The sequence below is a fragment of the Rhinolophus sinicus genome, chromosome 4, assembly GCF_057876585.1.
Source record: "Rhinolophus sinicus isolate RSI-liver-muscle chromosome 4, RSI-T2T, whole genome shotgun sequence".
Taxonomy (NCBI): Eukaryota; Metazoa; Chordata; class Mammalia; order Chiroptera; family Rhinolophidae; genus Rhinolophus; species Rhinolophus sinicus.
The window spans coordinates 64,183,547-64,207,474 of record NC_142504.1 but is presented as its reverse complement, the minus strand read 5'-3'; the positions used below and the strand labels follow the sequence as shown (position 1 = coordinate 64,207,474).

At 34.2% G+C, this 23,928-nt stretch overlaps 1 protein-coding gene across 2 annotated transcripts; it reads right to left on the bottom strand.

Annotated features, from left to right (window-relative positions):
- Positions 1–1,496: 1,496 nt before the first annotated feature.
- Positions 1,497–23,907, bottom strand: CEP76 (centrosomal protein 76). Of its 2 annotated transcripts, none has more exons than XM_019711340.3 (12): positions 23,589–23,907; positions 22,378–22,533; positions 21,292–21,373; positions 20,451–20,675; positions 19,257–19,442; positions 17,737–17,834; positions 17,245–17,373; positions 11,910–12,098; positions 8,262–8,428; positions 6,871–7,204; positions 4,530–4,747; positions 1,497–4,115 (listed from the first exon to the last, which is right to left on the bottom strand). In XM_019711340.3, exons 1-12 carry the CDS (start codon positions 23,649–23,651, stop codon positions 3,977–3,979), a joined length of 1,986 nt encoding a protein of 661 aa, XP_019566899.1. In that variant the 5' UTR covers positions 23,652–23,907; the 3' UTR covers positions 1,497–3,976. The 2 variants fall into 2 exon arrangements, with proteins under 2 accessions (XP_019566899.1, XP_019566900.1); XM_019711341.3 differs by lacking the exon at positions 23,589–23,907 and adding an exon at positions 23,083–23,557.
- Positions 23,908–23,928: the final 21 nt, after the last annotated feature.

Here is a 23,928-nt window from a genome sequence, read left to right as displayed (position 1 = left end):
ACCGATCTGCTACTAGAGATATGTATCATTGGACAGGGGACATAACTTCTCTGATTTCCATTTCATTAATCTATAAATTAAGTGGACTAGACCTAAGATTCATATCAAGTCCAAAATTCTGTAATTCCAGGCCATGCAATATTAAATCACATGTAAAAATAACAAATATAGTAAAAACTCTAGTTTTGATCCGATTTTTTAAAAACTAGCTACCTTCAAAAACACTAGGAAACATGTTTTGCAATATTAGTACAAGTCTAAATTCAGTAGAATCAAATAAAGAAATCTTACATTTCTTAGAAATATATGTGAACTACCTAGCAGCTACCATGTTTCCCTGAAAATAAGCCCTACCCCGAAAATAAACCCATTAAGATCATCAGCCAGACGGACACATTTAGTACATGACGATGTTCCAGAAGATGACATGACTGTATTTGAATAAACGCAGATTGTTGTACATGAAAAAATAAGACAGCCCCTGAAAATACGTCCTAATGTGTCTTTTGGAGCAAAAATTAATGTAAGACTCAGTCTTATTTTCAGGGAAACATGGTAATAACCTCCTTTCCTTTCCTTCTAATATCCATAACTATTTCAACACTGGTGTCAAGGAGTTAATTCACAAACCAATTACAAGTCAAATGTAATTACAATGACTATGCCAACCAAATCTCAGAAGAAAATATTAAACATTTAATACCTACATTTAAATGCATTGATAATTATAACTGAACTTGTGCTTTAAATGTGCTATAGAATATGCTATAATTATGTTAAGGTTCTTCAAAATTGCATGGCTTCTAGTATATGTTTGACTATTTTGTTTTTAAGATTTTATATAGACTTTAGCTAATCTCAATTTCTCAACTACCACAGCTGAAAGCAATGCTATTTCATTGGTATAAAAGTTAGTGCATGTTAAAAACAGATCATCTAACTCCTGTACTTATCTATTATCTACTTATGTAGAAAGTACAAAATTATGAGTAAAAAAAAATTATGAGATTGCAAATTGTAGGCTAACCTAAGCTATCTTCTTGTTTAGTAGATCGTGAAATCAGAAGTGTTAGTTTAAGCAATTGATGTTCATAACTAACACCTTCTGATGGTCAGATATTTGGCACAGATTACTACTTCATGAGCAATATTCTTTTCAAATATAAAGCCTACATTTCATTTGGCTCAAATCTTGTCTTTGTCAAGAAGTAGAAAAATGGTTTTCAAATATGTGTACTTTCCAGAACTGAGAGGTTACAGATGTGTTTTTGCAGATGATATCTAAAAATGTACACTGCAATACTAGAAAAAAATTTAAAGGCTCTTGGACTGTTCAGGTAGTTGGAACTGAATTTAATAAGCTTTATTCAACAGGTTCATGCTTGAATAATGAAGTTTCCAGGTTTCTGATATTCTTCTACTAAGTATACACTCCTATGTTAGGTATAAAGGACTACATTAGTGCATATACTGTCAAAAAGAACACATTAGAAACATTATAGAAAAACATTTTATGTTTTTAATAGAAAAACAACTTTGATTACAGAGGTAAATATACAAGTAAATTTAATTTTTAAAAAGAAAAATTGTAAGAGTAGCAGAATTCTAGGGATAAATGCACTGAAATAACCTTTTGAAAGAAATCATCGTTAGAGAAACATATTAGTTCATGCCAGACTCTATTAAAGTGCACAAAAAAGAAAATTTATTTTAGAATGTATACTAAAGGTGCATTATAAATACATGTGTTACTCTGGTGCAGTAAGGCAAGAAGCAAAGCCCAATGATAATACAGATTTGATCTTAGTCTGCCTTTTATATGTGCCTCATAAACAGCTTCTCCTGAAAGTTGAAAAGCAAGCAATTTTCTCTATTGATAGCTTTATGAGTAATTTTAGCAACAGAATAAAAAAGTCTTAATTCTTATTTTGCTAATTCTCTGGAGTCATATCAGTCTCACAAAAAACATCTGATTATCATTTTCAATGAAAATTGGTAAGACGAGGGATATTTTCAGACTTTTAAAACAAGTTAAATCAAATATTTATCATATGTAAAAATAAAACAGAAAGTAAATTTTAGGATATCTCTAGATTTTAACTTTTAAAAAACATTAAATCATTTTATCTGCAATGGTGAATTAAAGTAATGAAAAGAATAACTTGCGGGGGCCGGCCCCGGCCCCGTGGCTCAGGTGGTTAGAGCTCCGTGCTCCTAACTCCGAAGGCTGCCGGTTCGATTCCCATATGGGCCAGTGGGCTCTCAACCACAAGGTTGCCAGTTCAATTCCTCGAGTCCCGCAAGGGATGGTGGGCTCTGCCCCCTGCAACTAAGATTGAACACGGCACCTTGAGCTGAGCTGCCTCCTGGATGGCTCAGTTGTTGGTTGGAGCACGGGCTCTCAACCACAGGGTTGCCAGTTCAATTCCTCGAGTCCCGCAAGGGATGGTGGGCAGCGCCCCCTGCAACTAAAATTGAACATGGCACCTTGAACTGAGCTACCGCTGAGCTCCCGGATGGCTCAGTTGGTTGGAGCGTGTCCTCTGAACCACAAGGTTGCCGGTTCGACTCCCGCAAGGGATGGTGGGCTGTGCCCCCTGCAACTAGCAACGGCAACTGGACCTGGAGCTGAGCTGCGCCCTCCACAACTAAGACTGAAAGAACAACAACTTGAAGCTGAACAGCACCCTCCACAACTAAGATTGAAAGGACAACAACTTGACTTAAATAAATAAATTTAAAAAAAAAGAAAAGAAAATGCCTCATAGATTAAAAAAAAAAAAAAGAATAACTTGCACAGACAACTGGTATATGGTTACTTTCTTAAAGACAAATGGATGAAGCAACTGAATTAAGAATTGTACACAGAGATGCTGAATACAGTCAAACCTATCAGATTATAGAGCTTCTTACAAAAAGTCAAAAATGCTATAGTGTAGTGTTTTTAGCACTCACTTTATTGCTCACTTTTAAAACTTGCTCAACTTTAAAATTAACTTTTAAAACATGCTCAATTTTAAAATAAATATAAGCATGGAGTCACTCAGATATGCTTGTTTTCAGCGGCCTCACACAATGATTCTCGGATTTAGATTAGTCACATATATGCTGATGTTTTTAATCACAATGAAATAAAAAAAAAGAAAAAAATGTGGTTTCAGAAAATGGAATCGATGAAGGGGCTGGAATGAATCTTTGATCACTGAAAATCAGCAACAGACTACCAATATTAATTACAGAAAATGTATCAGTATAACAACAAAAGGGTATGACAAATTTCTTTCTAAAATACCTAATTCGTTTTTATAATAAAACTAACAAATATTTATAAATTATTCACATACTTTCATATGAGGTTTGTTGTTATTAATACTTATGTTTTTCCAGTACTAGTTTTTTCCTAGTACTGGACTAGGAAAAGTACAAGACTCTTGCATTAAAATCTTCCCATAAATCTCTGGAAAATCATAAATATCCCTATGGCCATGGATAAACCACAAAAGCGTTAATTCATCAAACTGTCTTTTCATCCATGTGATAAATAAATCCATTGTGACATTAATTTCTCTGAGTTTATGTAAAATAATCATCCCATTAATCAGTGACAATGATATTGATTTTACTATGGCTCAAACCATCAAATATCTTTCTGATTACCTATTAACAAAGAAAACTGAGTAAATTTTATGTTCATATTTAAACTACTGACTACCTGTAAACAAAGCAGCATTTATTAAAATAGAATATACACTTAATTTATACTAAATTCCACTCAGATTTATACAAGTTTTTCATCCTTAATTTTTAAATATACACATCATGATATTTTTCAAACATTATCAGTCAGGTATATACAAAATTGAAATGTGACATCCAAGCCAGACTGTGATTTTTAAAATAACCTGTAAGCAACTAGTAATATACAACATGTAAAATTCCAATAAAACATGGGTATATTCTTATAGAAATTGTAGGCCTATAATACCGAGCGATATTTACAAGCAAACATGATCCAAACAGCACATGCAGATTCAGGGTAAGTAAACACTCGGACTCGAACTGCCAGTCGCACCTGGTCTCCACGGCAACAGATTATTTCTTCACAGAAAGGAGACCTACAGAAGAAAGAAAATTTATTCAAGAGGTAAACATAAACTTTACTTTCTTATTTCCAAGTAAGTCAATATTTTAAGTATTTTAAAATCCTGTCTCTGCTACCAACAGCTCTTTAATTATGGTCGAGCTTTTCAAATTATAGACTGTTTCCTCACAGTCTATAAATTTAAAAAATTACACTAGTCAAGATCAGAGATCCTCAACTGAGAATGCTCCAAAATCACTGGGAAAAGTATCCCAAACTATCATCTAAAGCTACATTTCAGACCTAATGAATCACAATCTGTGGCAAGGAGGGCAAGTCATAGAAGTTCCCCACTGATTCTGAAATCATTCCTAAAGAACTACTAGACTAACTGATTTCTAAAGTTCCTAAGCCGAAAACATTTATGAATTCATAAATTCCACCTTACCGAAGACATGTGGCAAATGCACGTCTTGCATTTCTATACACAAAATGTATTGGGAACCCTTTAAATGTGTGACCATCAGGTACAGCCCTCCTTATAGCATCTTGAAATTCTTCATTGCCTGCAGATATACTTGTTGTACGCTCAAATTCATAAGAAGCCAAAGCTGGTGATAAGAGATAGGAAAGCTGGTCTTCCCAAACAGTAGTGAGGCCAAGATCCTATAACAATCAAAAGAGAAAAAATGAAATTCATTAATATTTTAAAAACCAATTATAACAAAAATATTGACTATCTTAATGTATGCCAAGATTTTTAAAATGTCATAATTTTTTAAACTTCCTATTATTATAAGGATACATAGAAGTAAAAAATAAAAGGAACTACAGGCATCAGATTTTACTTCTTAAAGAAATAACCAAAAAACTATCAATATATAGTGTTAGTGAAGGCTCCAAATCCTATACTTCCTTAATATCCATTAGAAAAGACCATGTGGAATAGTCCTACTATGGAATAGTGTCAGTAAACTTTGAGGTCACATTTTACTTAACTTTAAAAAGTTTAGTAAGATTGAATCTGCTTAATTTGATTATTCTTACCATAAATTAAACTGTAGTAAGGGAGAAAAATCAACAAACTAATTGTATATATAATTAAACTCAAATATTTACTGAACATTTACCCCATAAAAAGTACTGATTTTTATACTGCAAAAGATAAAAAGGTGAAGACGATATTCTACAGACCCTTAGAGAGCTTAAAACATATTTTTAGGGACCACTGAAGGCAATTATGACTTTACTTCTAACACTGAATGAACTATTGATAGCTAGACACATGATATTTTTAAAAAATTTTTATTGGGGAATATTGGGGAACAGTGTTTTTCCAGGACCCATCGGCTCCAAGTCAAGTCGTTATTTTTCAGTCTAGTTGTGGAGGGCACAGCTCACTGGCCCATGTGGGAATCGAACCGGCAACCTTGGTGTTATGAGCACTGCGTTCTAACCAACTGAGGCAACCGGCCGCCCCCGACACATGGTATTTTTAAAAAATTGTTCCAAACATAAAAAATTTCTCAACATTAATAGTTTGTTTATCATAATAGATCTTTAGCATTTCCCGATTTCACTTTCAAGGTTTAAATTAGGTCCAAGAGATCCCACAATCATCATACTTTTCCTGAGGCAAAAAGAAATCTCACTTGCTGGTTTACAGGTAACATCAATTTAGCTACCTAGTGATCAACACTGGCATCTAGCTCAGTTTCATTTTCTTTTTCTACACAAAATAATTATTCTAATGTAACAAAATACTGATTTCATTTGTAAACAAGACCAAAAAAAGACTAAAAGGCAACACAAGTGATGGAAAGAGACAATAAGGAGGGGCTTTCATTTCCAGCAGTGTAATGAACTAGGTCACTGACCACCCTATTGCTGGAAACACTACAGATGCCAGATTTTCCAAAACATGCTTTTAAATGCTTTGATGAGCTACCAAGTGAGTAAGGAATATTTTAGAGGCTAAAGCTAAGAGTAATTGGGAGCCCTGAGAACACAGCTGATAAATCAATGTCTTTGATGGCCTCAAGGAACATGGAAAACAGGACTCACCCAAGGTGGGGAGTCTATTGGGGAACCCCCAAAGGTGAATTAGAAATAAATCTTCTGTAGGAGTTTTGGATTCTAGTTCTTTGTTGGTTATATGTGCTGCAAATAACTTTTCCCAGTCCAAAGCTGCTCTTTTCACTATCTCAATGGTTTCTTTTGATGAACACAAGTTCTTAAAATATAGTAATTCTTCCTTTATGATTAATGCTTTTTATGTCTTTGTTAAGGTACTTTACAAATGAAGAAACCCAAATAGCTAATAAATAAGAGGCTTGATCACATAAGTAATCAGGGAGATGCAAATTAAAGCCAGAATGGGGATATCACTTTATACCTACCCAATTTTGTATAATAGGAAAACAAACCAGGGGGAAAAAATGCATATGAGAAAAATATAACCCAATTTATTTTTAATACGGAATGACTGAATAAATACTTCACAAAGAGGAAATCCAAACAGTGGATTCAGCAAAAGTCTGAACAAGTCCACCATTCTTAATTTCCAGAAGGAAGGAATAAATTCTAGAAGTACTGGTGAATTTGGAAACTTCTGAGTCTCAGAACTTAACTCTCATGACTTTCAAAACTTAAAGCTTCATCAAGGTAGGCATTGTATTTACTTTGTTCAGATCTAGAACAGTAACTGGCACTATCACACGTGCCAAAAATATTTAATACATAAACACATGAAAAAAATGCATGCAACTACAAACTTCAGTTTTAATTACCTTCCTGTGTTCTGACACTAGTAACCTTAGCTGCATTTCTATTTCATTACTTGTTACTGAAGCATCGATCGTGGATGCACATAGAGGTGGAAAGGGAGGAAGGGATGTTGTAGCTCCTGGAGCACACACAGATTTAATTGCTTCTTCACTCATGGGTTTCCATTTGGATTCATCATTCAAATCAAATACACATATTTCTACTGAGTCAGAGGGCTGACAATTTCCCAGGAACATCTGATGATTGAAAACACAACCAATTGTTCGATACGGGTACAACGGTTTGGACTGTTCAGCAATTGGAGGTTCATCAGGATTGGCAGATTTGTGGATGTATCTAAAAAGGGTAAATCATAATTTTATATACCAAGAACTTAAAAATTAAGAAGGTAGCATCTTACTAGGAAAAATATTATTCTAACACATAAAGCCATAACTGCTTCCTAGAACTAAAGTTTAATAACTGTTTTTCCTTCTTATACTCTCATAATTTGATTAGTCTATGTTAACTGAATAACAACACATCTTATGAAATAGAAATCAACTTTATTTCTTTAACACAAGAATATATTCTATGTATATCGTTAAGATCAAAAGTGTCTATCTCAGATAACACAATTTAAATAATTCAGCTATACATTATGAGGCATGACTAACCAAAATGATTATCGACCAGGGGAAAAAAGAACACAGAAAAATGAGAAGAGGGCACAGGGTTGTGCCTTTAGATCTTCAACATTTAATGACAAGATAAAGCACTTCATTAGTTATATAAATGTCTAATCACTGTGTTGTACACCTGAAACTAATATATTGTATGTCAACTGTAACTAAAAAAATTTTTTAAATTAAAAAAAAAAGTAAAGACAAGATAAAGGAAAATTGACAAGAGCCAAAGAAAATAATGAAAATTGAAAGACAGTGCTATGAGAGAAGCTAAGGAAAGAGAATGGTCCAGGAAAGAGGGAGCATTTAAGTCTTTTCAAAATCTGATGATAGGCAAAAGGACTGAAAAAAAATGTCCAGTGGATTTATCAACAGGAGGTGGTGACATCAAATTTTCAAAAGAAATCATGATTTACAACTTGAATTTATTTTCAGGCTTAGAGATGATCAGCAGAAAAAACATATTCCAATTACATAAAATAAAAAGTAAATATAATTTACTTTTTACCAGTATCATGTTGGTAAAGAATATTTAAGGTGTACAAATTTTCTTAGAGTTTAATTACATAGCTATCTTAATTGAAATAATTTTTTACACAGTCATCAAAAAGGCTCTAATAACTAAAATTATCAATTTGTACCTTTGAGCACTATCAATATAAACAAAATCTATAATTTAAAACATTCACATCTTCATTTTCATATCCTTATAAACTTAGTTTGCTAACCTGTGTCCTGTTAAACTCTCCCAAAAAGTGATGGTTCCATCAGTTCCACAAGTCATAACCCATGCATGAGGTACTCCTTTTGCCTTAGTCCCAACACAGACAAAGGCTTCTAATCCATATCCAAGAAGAAGGCTGCACAGAAGGTTAGCATGATCTTCACAGTCACCCTAGAAAATACAATGAATTAAAATTAAGTATTTGTTCATATTGTTTCCTCCTTAAATATTTAAATACAAAATTACAATTAAAAAGCATTATTAAAATTTTCACTTTTAACCATTAGTCCACTGTTAAGCTAAAACAACGCGGTGGGGAAAAGAGAATATACCAGATTTAGAAGAGCCTAAATTATTTTACAAAGTCAGTGCTAAAAAATGTAATAGTCATAACATATACACTTTAAAAGGGGACATTCAGATTCAAAACTTTATAAAGAACACATACAAACAAAAAGAAAAGCAGTAAGATTTTAAAAATGAATAGCAAATGGACATGAACAGACATGCTGAAAAATCAAAAAGCAGGAAATGCAAACAAAGGGGGAAATACTCAAAACATTAAAACAGGCTGGCCCGGTGGCTCAGGCGGTTGGAGCTCTGTGCTCCTAACACCAAAGGCCGCTGGTTCAATTCCTACATGGCTCTCAACCACAAGGTTGCCAGTTTGACTCCTCAAACTTCCGCAAGGGATGGTGGGCTCCACCCCCTGCAACTAAGATTGAAAACGGCACCTTGAGCTGAGCTGCCGCTGAGCTCCCAGATGGCTCAGCTGGTTGGAGCGCATCCTCTCAACCACAAGGTTGCCGATTGGACTCACGAAAGGGATGGTGGGCTGCGCCCCCTGCAACTAACGGCAACTGGATCTGAAGCTGAGCTGCGCCCTCCACACTAAGATTGAAAGGACAAGAACTGGACTTGGAATAAGTCCTGGAAGTACACACTCTTCCCCAATGAAGTCCTATTCCCCTTCTCCAATAAAATCTTTAAAAACAAAAACATTAAAACAATCACTTCAAGTATCAATATATAATCATTTTAAGGAAATAAATATGTAGTAAAAGTGACTGGGTAGAATACAATAAAACGCCAACAACGGCTTTAATTAGTGGTTATAATATAATTTTCCCTTCTATTTCCTACATTCTTTGATATTACTTCCAGAATTTTAAAAATTAACTGAAATACAAAAATAATAGAAAATATCTGATAATATGTTCTGTGAAAAAAATATTAAAATATTAAACAGTAAGGCTAAAATTACATGAAGATATGTATTTAATAAACATAGGACTACAGGTAATATGCAAAAGTAAATGTAACTACTGGGTTCAGTGTTAGAACGGATGATTTCTTTCCCCCAAAATTTTACATTAGTGGCTCTACACTGTTGTTTTTTAATTGACTATAATAAAACAAATAGCATTTTATAATCATTAAATTGATTTTAGAAAAATTTAATATCCAACCTTTTAGACCCATTAATTTCTATAGATTTTATATTAAAAATATTTTCAAAAATCCCCAACAATACAGATATTCAATGCAAAAATTCATTCTCTCCCACCCTCCTTCCTCCCCGCCCTGCTCCAGTTCAGGCCATTGTTCCTCAGTCTAGCTGTATAGGACACAGCTCCCTGGCCCATGCTGGTATGAGCCTTGCTGCCCCCTCCCCATCCCCTGCTTGAGGCAGTCAGTCGCCTGTTGTCCGCTCACAGCAGCTCTCGCCAGTAGACCATGGCAGCACAGCAGCCTGAGGTAGCCCACAGCAGCTCACGCTGACCTCTGGCTGCTCATGGCAGCACAGCTACAGGGAGAGCCGTTGTTCACAATCTTAGCTGTAGAGGGCGCAGCTCATTGGCCCATGTGGGAATCAAACCTGCAACCTCAGCATTAGGAGCACGGCGCTCCAACCACCTGAGCCACTGGTCAGCCCCAAAAATTCATTCTTAATGATATCAAAAAACTGGAAGCAAGCCTAACTTAAAAGGAAAACAGTTCCTACAATGGGGAAATAGTTAAGTAGATTTTGTATATCAATTCAAGAAAACTTTATACAGTCATTAAAAGATGGAGATTATAAAAATGTAGCAACACATGGGAAAATGTTCAAAGCATAATGCTAAATTATAAAGCAGAACACGAAATTTTATTTATACCTTAATTATAATTATGGAAAGAAATGACACATAACAAGAAAATACAAAAAGACATAATAAATTTGTAATAGAATTATGGGTGAAATTTCACCTTTACTGTTGTAATGCCGTTGTTTGTACAAGAAAAATATTTTAAATAATTTTCAAGTTTCTAATTTAAGATGTGCTTTCTCTTTAAACAAACTTAGATAAACTAGTGAATCAAAGGGGTGATTATTTGTTTTACAAAAGAATTATTTACATAATAATTTTAATATGTACCATTCTTACTTTGTTTGAAATGAAGTTTAAATCCTCTTGAGAGTATCATGCTAAGTGAAATAAATCAGACAGAAAAGGACAAGAACCACGATTCATTTATACAGGGGATATAAAACAAAAAGCAACAACCAACCAAATAAAACAAACACATAGATATAGACAACAGAATGGTGGTTACCAGAGGGGAAGAGAGGTGGGAGAGGACGAGGAAGACAAAGAAGGTCAAATGCATAGTGATACAAGGACACCAGACTTTGAGTGGTGAGCACACAATGGAGTATACAAATGTTGTATTATAAATTTGAACATCTGAAATGTATGTAATGTTATTAACCAATGTTACCCTCAATAAATTTAATTTTTTTAAAAGTTTAAATGCATACACACAACTTTTGGGAAATATAGCTTGGGAATAAGTCAAATAATTTTGATAAGAAATGTTTTACTGTTTTCAATTATCTTTAAGACAAAATCTTTCTAATTGACAAATCAATCTCTAATCTAGTTTCTTCCACTGTATAAGCTTTGCCTTGTGAATACCCATATTACTTATACAACTTCGGACTAAACAAAATTATGTCAAAACAATAATACATTAAATAAATTTCTTGTTTTCAGTTCTGTTTCAACAGAATTGGAATGTTAAAGACTTGTTTTTATATCATCAACATTTTTAGAACACAGATTAGGAAATATACTATAATCTATAAAATCAGTTTAATGAAATCAATTCATTTAAAGTTTAATTAACATCAATAAATTTATACAAATTCTTAAATATATACTTATATTTGATGAATCAAAACACCAATGAGTCCAAAATAGTTTTTCCATATATTTTGTACTACCATTTTCTTTAAAAAAAAAAAAAAATGCATCATCTAGGCAAATTTTAACTCATCAGTAGTACTAGAAGACCATGGTTCTGGTCCTAGCACTATTTCCAATTCACTGTTTAATTTACCTCTATATCTTGGTCTCTGACACTATAGTACTTAAAGATTCCCTACTTCACAGAAATCACATTACATTAAATAAGAAACTAAACAAGAAAATAAAGATGCTAAGCTTTTTTTTAATTGACATTTCAATGCTAACAAAAATGGTGAAAAGATTCTGACTTGTTCAAGTTCACAATATGTACATGTTTTCTAAGTAAATTATTTTACAAATGTACCATAAATTCACAATAACTACAACATACTGCTTTTTAATTCTATTGTGTAGGATACCTTGTTTCTACAGAGAAAAGCGAGCAGAGTGCACCACTGTTCCTGTTTACCTCCTCCTCCAATAACAGGGGCTCTTTCATAGCCAAGGACATTAACAAATCTTGCTGCTTGCCTTGGAGTATCCAGAAGCCGCCCAGCTCGAAGTGGTTTAACATAGGAACAGACTGGTCTATTTATCCCATTTTCATCCTGGTGGAAGAGGGAAAAAACAATATCGATAATGACAGATTAATAATTTCCAATTTTAACAGAATTTTCTTAGAATACTTTAATGTGGGATAAAATAATTCTGGATATCACTAAGTACTTACCATATACCTAGCACTAGGCTGCTGAGTGCTATGCATACAGTTTCTCTTTTAATCCTTTTAACATCCTATTACTTTCATTTCACAATTGAAGTAACTGAAGCTGCAGCCATTATGCAACAGGGCCAGGATTCAAACCCTGAGCTAATTCCAAAGACTTGGACAGTAAGAACTCGAACTATCATGTGATCTATCATGTGATCTAGCAATCCTACTCCTAGATATATATTCAAAGTAACTGAAATCAGTATCTCAAAGAGATATTTGCGCACCCACGTTCACTGCAGCATTATTCACAATAGCCAAGATATTAGCATTCCTTTTTTTTTTTTTTTTTTAAGGAAGGCACAGCTCACAGTGGCCCACTCAAGGATCGAACCAGCAACCTTGGTATTATTAGCACCACTCTCTAAACAACTGAGCTAACCGGCCACCCCACAATAGTCAAGATATGGAAACCAAAATGTCCTTCAATGGATGAATGGATAAAGAAAATGTGGTATACATATACAACGGAATATTATTTAGCCATAACAATGAAAGAGCTCCTGCCATTTGCAACAACATGTATGAACCGGAGGGCATTATGTTAAGTGAAATAAACTGGACAAAGACAAATACTGCATGGTATCAATTATATGCAGAATCTTTATTTTTTTAAAAAGTTGAGTTCATAGAAACAGAGAAGAGAATAGTGGTTGCCAGGGGCTGAGGTGACAGGGGGAATGCAGTGATGTACTCGTAGCTCAAAAGATACAAATTTTCAGTTATAAGAAGAATCAGTTCTGAGCATCTGACTTACAACATGGTGACTGTCAATAATACAGTATCATAAACTTGACAGTTGCGGAGAACAAATCTTAAGCATTTTCACCACACAAAAAAAGAGTTAACAGGTGAGATGATGGATGTGTTCATTATCATGATCTTGGTAATCATTCCGCAATGTATACGTATATCAAATCATCATACTGTACACTTAAAACATATACAATATATTTGTCATTTATTTCTCAAAGTTTAAAAAAAAACTTCCTCTAAGAAAAGAATAGGTAGCTGGGTGGGAGCTGGAAAAGGGATATAAGCCAAAGTATTCTTTCATATTATCATACAGAATTTAGTAATATATATCCAGACAGAACAAATAACTTTTCTGATTAGCTAATAAAACAATGATCATTTTTAATGTTTTCATTACACTTGGAGATCTACAGGAAACAATGATTTGTTAGCTAAGTCAATTAAAAACAGAGTTTTGAAAATTATTTTAGGAAAACCTCTGACATTTTAAATACAGATGTATCCTAGCACTTGAACTGAGTAACTACTGTGCATACAAGAGCCTCTGATGACTGTCCACCACTGTGCTTTTCGAGTTAATATTAAAAAGGCCTTATTTCCCTTAACTTCAGGATTATTAAGATGACAAAGTCAAAGGGCCACTTTGTATTCAAAGTTTAGAGAGGATTTTATTTTTTTTAATGTGATTTTATTTTTTATTTATTTATTTATTTTTAAATTGGGTAACTGTATTTTTTCCAGGACCCATCAGCTCCAACTCAAGTCACTGTCCTTCAATCTAGTTGCAGAGGGTGCAGCTCAGCTCCAAGTCCAGTTGCCGTTTTCAATCTAGTTGCAGGGGCACACAGAGCCCACCATCCCATGTGGGAATCGAACCAGCAACCTTGTTAAGAGCACATGCTCTAACCAACTGAGCCACCGGCAGCTCAACGGTAGCTCACTCAGCTCAAGTCGTTGTCTTCAATCTAGTTGTGGAAGGCGCAGCTCACGGGCCCATGTGGAAATCGAACCTGCTACCTTGTTAAGAGTACGCATTCTAACCAACTGAGCTAACTGGCCACCCCTAGAGAGTATTTTTAACACTCTCTATTATGGCAAGGTTCCTCAGAAATAAGACCTAACTCAGCGAACAGAAACACCACCTGTTTGAAGTATCAGAACCACTGATGTCTTTCTGCACCACAAAAACATCACTTCTCCAGTATAATCCCATACCTTAGCAAGAAAAAAACTCACCTATTATTTGTATTTGATTATAGTGAGAAACATCAGGCATTTTTATATGATGCTGAGCAAAATAACTATTATGATTTCCACTTATCCCCATGGTTCTCAACTCTAAAAGGCACTAATTTCTTTCCTGTCCTCTCCGACCCCACTCACTCAAACAAACACCTTCATGGTGATCTCTTACTCTCTCTGTCCCTATGATAGCTTAGGAATCAGAAATAGAGAGAAAACAGAGGGATCAGCTAGAAGAGCTCAAATAGAAAGAAGAACTAAGGACAGGTAAGGAAAATAAGGAACAAAGAAAGGAGAAAAGAAGAAAATTAGGCAGAGTGCTTCAGGCACTGAATTTTTTTTTTTTTTTTAAACATTGAAGGGGATAGATTGGATTGTGGAATTAATAAATCCAGAAGCAAACTAGGCTCCATTCAATGCTTGACAGGCACTGATTTTGAAACCAGAAAATCATAATTCTAATTTTGGAAGAGATTAGAAAACTATTAGTTGGATTTTTTTTTACATTAACTCAGCATTACTAATAACCTAGTGTAGTGTAAGAATATTAGGTCCTGAAAACACAATCTGAAAAGGACAGCCTCAATCCTCAAGTGATTAATATTTTCTTAAAATTTAATGATCTTAAAGGTCAATTTCTATAACTTATTTTAAAATCTCTTGCACAGAAAATGTAAAAACTATCATTAAGTGAATTACTATTGTACTATAGCAAATCAGCTAGTGAGGGAGAAAAAGAACAATGGATTAAGTACAACCTGGGAATTCTACAGATGTTTGGTTAGGATAAAGGAATTCAGTTCCTGTGTGGGCCAGTTTGTCATATTCGTGTAACTCCACTAACAAACAGACAAGAAAGGGATGAAACCATTAAAAAAAAAGATGCATTTGCTCTAAACCAATCATCAATAGTAGCATCTTGGAATACAACATATATCATTACATGTTTCAATACAGTAATATTTCTAATATTAAATACATACCCATAAACTATTTAAATGTCTTGAAATTTTCAATATTAAACCTCTAAATGTGCATTGTCAGATAGAATGACACTAACTATATGTGGCTGTTTAAATTTTAATTAATAAAATTTTAAATTCATTTCTTTAGTCATGTTGCCACATTTTGTGTTCAATTGCCACATATGGCTAGGGGTTACCACACTGGACAGCAAGCACAGCTATAGAACATTTTTATCATTGCAGAAAATTCTACTGAAAATTCCAGGTGGATAGTGCTACTGTAAACTATTTCCTCTTGTGCGTGAAGCACTGGAAATTCATTTTTCAGACCACGTATAATAATTTTTATTTAAAACTACAGTTTCTGTAATTAGATTGACTGCCTTAAATATTGTTGTTCCTTAATTTCATATCTAGCCAAATATAGGAAGAAGTGGTAAGAAATACCTTTAGGAATCTAAGTGAAATGAACATGTTATTTACTCTCTACATAGGGAAAAAGGTGGAAGAGTCAAACCAAAACAGTTCAAACTACAATTTAATAGTCTGCCACAACTGAGTTGCTGTTTGAACTTAGAAAAGATTCTTCACTTCTCTATCCTTCATACTGTTTACAAAAAGTGGCAATGCCTGGCCACTTGACAATCTCGTATGGTTACCATGAGACTAAATGACTTTACGTGGTTCAAATCTTCTCACAATGAATTCTGAGACAGGAAATTAAGTAATATTTCCTAAAAGAAAATCTCACTTCCTTGATTCCCTTAACTCCATATCCTATCCTCTTCCTCCTCCTCTTTCATTTGCCATTTCTCTGATCTACTTCCTGCCCCTCGCCTACCACCCCTCCCAGTCTTCTCTGGTCCCAGATTCCACATGGCAATAAATTACCTCACCTCAGACTAACTAGATTACCTAAATAAATTACCTCACCTCAGACTAATAGCAGGGAGCCAGTTATATTTTGATTGGTTTCTCTTCGCCGTTGTCCTGATATCACTGCTACCTTGCCTTCCCAGACAGTCAATGCACAGACAACACTATTGTAAGTCAGAAGCCATTTCCTTCATTTCCAATACTCGTCAACTAGGGTCTCCCATTCCCAAGCTCCACATCTAGAAATTGAACCACTTTTAGCCTGTCCTAACATCCAGGGAATGCAGGGTAAAATTAGACAAATGCACAGGATCTAAGAAATATAATGCATATCAAAGTAATACGATACTATACTCATATAAGTACATCTATATAAGGCTGCATACATACAAAATACTTGAATGGCTCCTCATAAGTTACAAAAAATATGGATCTAATCATATATTTTACGTTGATTTGTTAATGAGAGAAAACAGGCTTAGGATACAGAAAAAATAAAGGCAGAGATACATAGTTGAAATGCTACAGTTAAATACTATTGATCATTGGCTTAGAGATCTTGGTTATATAGAACGTATTATTGTTTGTCTTTAAAAAATACCCTAACAATGGGCGGCCAGTTAGCTCAGTTGGTTAGAGCGCAGTGCTCTTAACAAGGTTGCTAGTTCAGTCCCCACATGGGCCACTGTGAGCTGCACCCTCCACAACTAGATTGAAACAACTATGTGACTTGAAGCTGATGATACCCTAACAAAAACTATATATGCCCAGAGCCCCAATTCTGCACACAAAGGCTGAATCTACATATAAAAATCTCAAGTGCCATAGTAATTATTTAGTACTACCAATCAAGGACACACTCCATGTTAAACAAAAAGGGTTTTCATCCACTTTAAATCAAATATATTAAAAAATGGTTTAAAAACACAATTAAAAATGAAAAGCAAAATCAAACAAAGACTGTGTTATATCACTCACCAAATCAATGAAAGACAGTAATAAAAAATCAGCATTCTATTTTACAAATAAACTTTCATTTGTCTGGAATAAATACATCTTACAAAATCAAGTTAAATGAAATTTACATATACAACATTAAATATCAAACACATGTGTAAAGCTTTTCTAATACAACTTACAAACCTGAGCAAAAATCTTAACCAGCCGTGAGTTGTGTGAGGGTCGAATTTGCAAATATTCTCTCCACCACTGCTTAGCATATACAAGAAATAATCGCTCTTTCTCTGCAGTTTTCTGCCGTTCCAAAGCAAGCTTGAAATTAAAAAAATTTTTTTCAGTGTCTATTCATTCTCCTTAATTACCATAAAATATGTAACAAATCTATGCACTTTTCTCCACCACCCAAATCTAAGCCACCATCATCTCATATATGAGAGTCTCCTACTTGACTTCCCTATTTCTACACTTCCTCCGGTACAATCCAGTCTCCACACAATAGAGTGATCTTTTATCTCCCAAGACAGACATTTAAAAAAAAACAAATCATATTGTCATTCTCTTGCTTAAAACTAATAAACTGTAATTTTCTAAAAAAAGAGTGCTTTCCAGGATCAAGAGGTAAATATATCACTATGAAAAAAAATACACAAAGAAGAGAAATTCAGAATTATTTACCTGTGTGTTCACTACTTCTTGAGATAATGTTTGATTAAGTGGTGGGTACATCTCAAGTTTTATATTTAAAATTCCCACAGAAACTTTTGATTCTGTACCTATAAATGTAAATAAATATTTAGAACTTAAGAGGTTTCAATACTATACATATTTAGTCAATCAAAGTCTAACCAAAATACTTTAAGAATTTTATGCTTCACCACTTAAATGGAATAAGGATAATATTCAACATCACCTTAATATTCATATTAAAAATGAACCAATCAAATTAGTTTTTATTTGGTACAAAGGCCTTCATCTAATTATAAGAAAATTATATATTTTCTTAGCTTCCTAATCACATTTTAAGGGACTTTTAGGAACTAAAGGATTTGGGAGTCTTAATTTTTATCTTCATTAAATGTGTAATACCAACCTGACTTACATTAAATACAAAGTCAAAGCAACTGTTAACACTTCATTCTCAGAAAATAGTTATACTCTTTGTCTCATAATAGTAATTCCCATTTATCCCTTCCCATTTTTCATATCACATTTGAGTACAAATTTTCAATCCATTCCTGGATTTAAAGAATTAGAAAACAAATATACTTCACACCAAAACTGTTTAATATTTATACTTCTTTGGTAAATCAGAATATATTGTTTCTTGGTCATTACTATGCTTATCATGTTAGGCCTATATCTGAAGACAAATAATGGGTATCTCATTTGAAAATAAATCTCCTACATAAAACATTTTTCTCTACTTTTGAAAGAAAAAGAAAAACACATTTAGAGTTTGACTTAACAAAATCTAAATTACTAAAGCTATACTGTCAATGGCCAGAAATGACTCTAAGTTTCAATACCAAAGTAATTCCATTATGTTATTTATGCATAAAACACTGACAGCTTTTGTTTTTCATTGTATTAGTAAATATGTATTACATAGCAAGTGGTATGCAAGAGTCTAAGGAGATAATGGTGAATAAAACAGGGACCATCTCTGTCCTCTAAGAGTACTATTCATTGATATGGACACTGAGCACGTTAGTACCTCTTTGAGTGCCACTTTCCCACCGGAAAAAGGGTAGAAAAATACCTATTCCATATTCCACAAGAACTGCTGCTACAGGAAGCCACTGGTATTATTTAGGAGACACTGTATTCTGGGTTGCCTTGTGCTGAAATGGAAGTATTTTATGTATGCATGTATGTGTGTATGTATGTGTGTAGAAACTTAATTTTCTTCATAATCAAATAAGTATAAAAAAGAAAAATCCATCAAAATTTCTATATTCACTTCTCAGAAAAAAAAACTTTCTAAGACAAGGCCAGATTGACTGCGAAGTTCTACACTCATACTATTTTTCAAGACATTTCCCAAAACTACAACATTGTAGAGTCCAACTGTAACTCTAAAAAAATTATTTTTTACAACGTTTCCCTCTTGGTTGATAAATGCATTTTAAAAATATAAAATGTATTTACAAACTGTGGCTACAAAAACGGTAATAATGATATATTAGTCATCATACCTACACCCATAAGTTCCACAGTAAGATTGGTCACTCCATTTTCTGAGCCCAAAACTGATCGCCATTCAAGAAAATAGGATGCTACTAAAGTGGTCTCACCAAATATGTCTGTTTTGATTAGCACCATATGAATTGGGTCACTTATCGATAACATTGTTGTTGAATCAGCCATTCTAGTTCCATCACCTAGCAACAAACCAAAAAAAAAAAAAAAAATTATACCACAGTACATATTCAGTTAGGCCATCACAAAACAATACTTTTATTGAAAAGGATGCTAATGATAAAATTATATAAAACCAAATAGAATAATTTGGTAATGCCTCAGAAAGCATGTTACAAACTGGGAATAAAAGTACAGTCCTATTTCTATCACAACTTTTAAGAGCACTGGTAGATTTTGACGAGTTATCTATAATAGTTAATGCATATCTATTTTCTGATCACTAAGAGATACGTTCGTTCTTTAAAAGTACTTAACTAAACTATACGCTACTATAAAACAGCCTTCAAATATGTCAACATTAATCCCCAAACTACCTTTATCCCTAATCCTCCAGAAATAATCCCTATATTATCTATACAAAACTGAAAGACCCAACACCTTGGAGCTAGCAATTTAAGCCATAACTGCCTTATTAGGGTAACATTTTTCACTGGGGGGGAAATAAATTTTAGTGCTGCATTAGCCATCTTAATAACCTAAAACTTTGAAGATATAATTTATAACTGTTAACTTTACAAATATAAAAATTTCTATATTGACAATTAAAATGTATAAAATACCTTTATAAGAAGAAACGGGTAAAACAATTATAGGAATCAAGTATCATAATTTTAAAGTTATAATAATGAGTTACAGATTCACATCTAAACTTTAAGTTACATAACACCATAAATCGAATCGTCTTTCATAAATGAGAAGAATCATGTCTCATTTTCCACTATATCCCCAGCATTTGCCTAACATAGTACCATGAACCTAACAGGTATTTAAATGTTTCTTCCTAAAGAACGAACCATTACACAGTCAAAAAAGAAAGCAAGAAGGTGAGTAGTAGTAGTTTATATAGAAAAGAACAGTGGGGAAAATTTTTTTAAAAGGTTATAAATTTCTTGTTATAGCAAAAGTTACTCTGCAATAAAACCTCAGAGATTTACTCAGTTAAATGACAATTTATTATTGCTCCTTACCTAAGCTTTCTCTGTGTACTTCAAGTAAAAAGCCATCATGAAAATCTGGCTCACAGGCACATGGAACAGGTTTAGAACGAAAACGCTGGTTTCGAAAATGTAAACATAAAGTAAACGTTGAACAAACTTGTCCTGGTAAAGGCTCAGGTTCTTGCAGATGTTCCAAGAAAGCTTTTCCACCCAAAACCTGAAGGTAAAGATACCTCCGTGTTGGATCAATATTAGCTGTAAAGTAGCAATATATATGAGGAAACTGCCAAATAACTTAAGGAATGTGATCAAGACAATAGGAAATAACAACTTGACAGAAATAAAAACAAAGACTGGGGGGAAAAAAGTAACAAATTTACTGTATACCAGGACCATTTGCACCCAAGGAAGAAAAGATACATAATATGGCATCTTTTTCTGAGTTTGTATTCTGGCTACTTTTTCTCAGCTAGAAAGGAGTCAGAGACAAGGTTTAGGATAACTTTGTTCTTTAGTTGCTATCCAACTATCCATTCCTTCACCTCCACAAACCAACTCAATTATCTCAACTCAGCAAAGTGTACTTGTGAGATAATTACATAACCACTAAAAAAACACAGTTGTACAATTTTTATAAAATATATTATGAAAACATGAGAAACAGGCAGTCCTATTTTGCTTCCACTGTGCTATCCATTAAATTTTCTGATATGCAAAACAGAATTGAAGCTTTTTGGATTAGTCACAAAAATATAAGTATTTCATTCTGGAAAAAAAATTGAAGTGTTTTCTATGAAATAACAAACACTACAGCACATCTATCGACAGTACTATCCACAAGTAAATTAAGGTTAAAAAGAAATACACATACTTTTTTTTAACAACGTTGATTGTTTATCAGTAAAACAAACTGATTGCTTTGGAGAGGAAGGAAGTTCTTGATCAACACTGTCCTAGAAAGGCAGAAAAATACAAAACAAATCAGGAAACAAAAATTATGTTAAGAAATGCCAATAATGGAACTAAGAACCGAACCAAAAGAAGATAGGATAAAGCCCCTTATTTTCCTCAAACAGTTCAAATAATGAAAAGCCTTCAAAAACGGTGATGCAACTAGTCAGTCCTGCAGTTTAATGTTAAGGAACTAAACTGTCTTCAAGCAACGTCCACAGAATGCTAAAAAAAAAATCCTTAATACCTCAAACAAGGTCAAACTTTCTCTAAACCTCATATAACATTTGGCTTATTATTGTACCGTGAACTGATTTTAATAAGGAAGTGATATTCATACACAGCAGAAACTGTTATTAGGTCAATTTTTATACCAAATGGGTTTACAAACCTCAAAAACCAAAAAAGGAGGCTGTATTAAAATACTTATTCCCTGGTGTACTATGAAGTCCATCCAATTTCTACATTATATTTCCCAGGTATTCAGGTCACAATTTCTCATTATTGCCTCATTTTCAAAAGGCCTACTTACTAATTTGTACACTGGGAGTGAGGCTATCATCCCATTACTGACCTATTTGTATGAAAAGCTTTGAAGATTCTTATGCAGACAATTATTTTCTTAAAGGAATTGATAATTTCTTAATCATAGATAATATTGCCCCAAGAGTGTTTATTTTAAAAATAAGCCTAATTTTAAAAATTATAGAATATTAGTGCAAAACAACTAGGTTATGTTTGACTAAAATATATATACTTAAAGTTACAGACCTAGAGAATAACAAGAGAAAATTCTGTCACTGTAGAGAGAGAAGAATGGTATATAACTACAATTTTATTGATACATAATCCTACATTGAATCTACATTCTATGGTAGAATTAGTTTATACTTGAAATAAGGATATTACTAGGCAAAACTACCGTATTTTAAAGTGGTTTTACTAGAAGAAGAAGCCCCAAAATATGCTTAGACTCTCAGATTTTCTCCTTTACAAGATTACTCACAGTAACAAAATTAAGTTCTTTCATCACATCGTCAATAATTCCACGACGTCTAAGAGCTTTGATCAAATCTTCTGTTGATAACTGTTGCTGATCAGGTGCTAATTCTTCCCGTATTGTCTCAGCAAGGATTTCTCTTATTTTGCCATGGACATCCATCTACGTAGAAAACTCACATTACAATTCACATTACAAAGCAAACAAATATTGCCACTTAGTTAATTTCTTTCTAAAATACTGACAAAGAAAAGGATAATGGGAGAGCACACCAAATTCAGGAAAGCTTCTCAAACAAATAGTAAACGTAAAATTGTTACCAGAATTCAAAGATAATAAAGGCGAAATTTTTAAAAGGAAAAAAAAATGTTTAAGATGAAAACTTTTACTACAAATTCTAGAAATAATCTCTACTGGTTATCTACTACCTTTGTTACTATTTCCCCACAAATAACATTCAACCAAAACAATCTTTGGAGAGTACAGTATAATCAAAAGAACACAGACCGAGGAGAGGGGACCAAATTATGACTTTCACCTTACAACTTATTAGATGCAATTTTGAGTTAACTTATTTACCTTTTATGAATCTGGAAAAAATAGTGCCCTGTCAAGGTTATTGTGAGGCTCAGATAAAAGATGCTAAACACTTAGTACAAAGACTGGCATACGAGTGCACAATAAACGGTAGCTTTTATTACTTCAGCTTACTTGCATTCAGTTGAGCACCTCAAAGACACAATGTTCTTCTTGAGCTCTGAAGTATCACAAATACTTTCATTACAAATCCTTACTAAGCTCTCTTTCATGACTTCTTTTAAGAATTGTCAATTTGGTTCAATATCAATGACACCTGAAGTTCCACCCTTAAAGTAATTCTAATTTCTGACCTCTGAATATAAACCTGCTCCAAACACAACTTGTATTCGATATGACTTCCAGAAGTCACTGGTACACGCTTCATTTTCAAAACTGTCCCATAATACTAACGCCGTTCTATCACCTCAGACCCTTACTAGCACTTCCAGAGCTTGTTCTCATTATCGAGCCTAGACAGTTCCTCTGGCTTCAAACCCGGAGCTTTGCACATCCCACGCTCTGCGTCCCAGAGCCTTTGCTTGAGTCCCCAGCAAACAGGTGCCACAGTCGGCCGGGACAAGGGACAAAAGGCTGGACACTGAGGGCCACAGGCGGGAAGAGCGCCCGCGGCCCCTCACCTTGCTCAGCTGCTGGTGGATGAGCTGCTTCAGCTCAGAGGCTTTCTCCGGAGGCAGCGACATGCTGGGGCTGGCGCCTCAACGCGGATTCCCTTCGCTTCAGGTGCCCCAGCCGGCCCCAGAACGTTAGTTAGTCTGGGGTGAGCACAGAGCTGGCGCGACCACTTTCCTCGCGCAGCTCCCGCGGGGGCGCGACGCCGCATCAAGCCCGGGGCTGAGCGTGAGGCCGGGATGCGTCCGCGGCGGCGCCCAACTGTTGTTTTCAAACGGCAGCGGACAACCAGGCCTCGGAGCTGTCCCCAGCTCTGCCTGATCAACTCCACCCTCTCCCCTTCCCTCG

Bases quoted from the DNA above. Each gene is read 5' to 3' on its own strand.
- CEP76 (XM_019711340.3), bottom strand. From the start codon at position 23,651: ATGTCGCTGCCTCCGGAGAAAGCCTCTGAGCTGAAGCAGCTCATCCAC. The intron at 21,374-22,377 runs GTGAGTAATCTT...CTGCCTTTCTAG, and splicing joins AAGAACTTAATTTTGTTACT to GACAGTGTTGATCAAGAACT. The intron at 4,116-4,529 runs GTAAGGTGGAAT...TTTCTTCTGTAG, and splicing joins GCATTTGCCACATGTCTTCG to GTCTCCTTTCTGTGAAGAAA.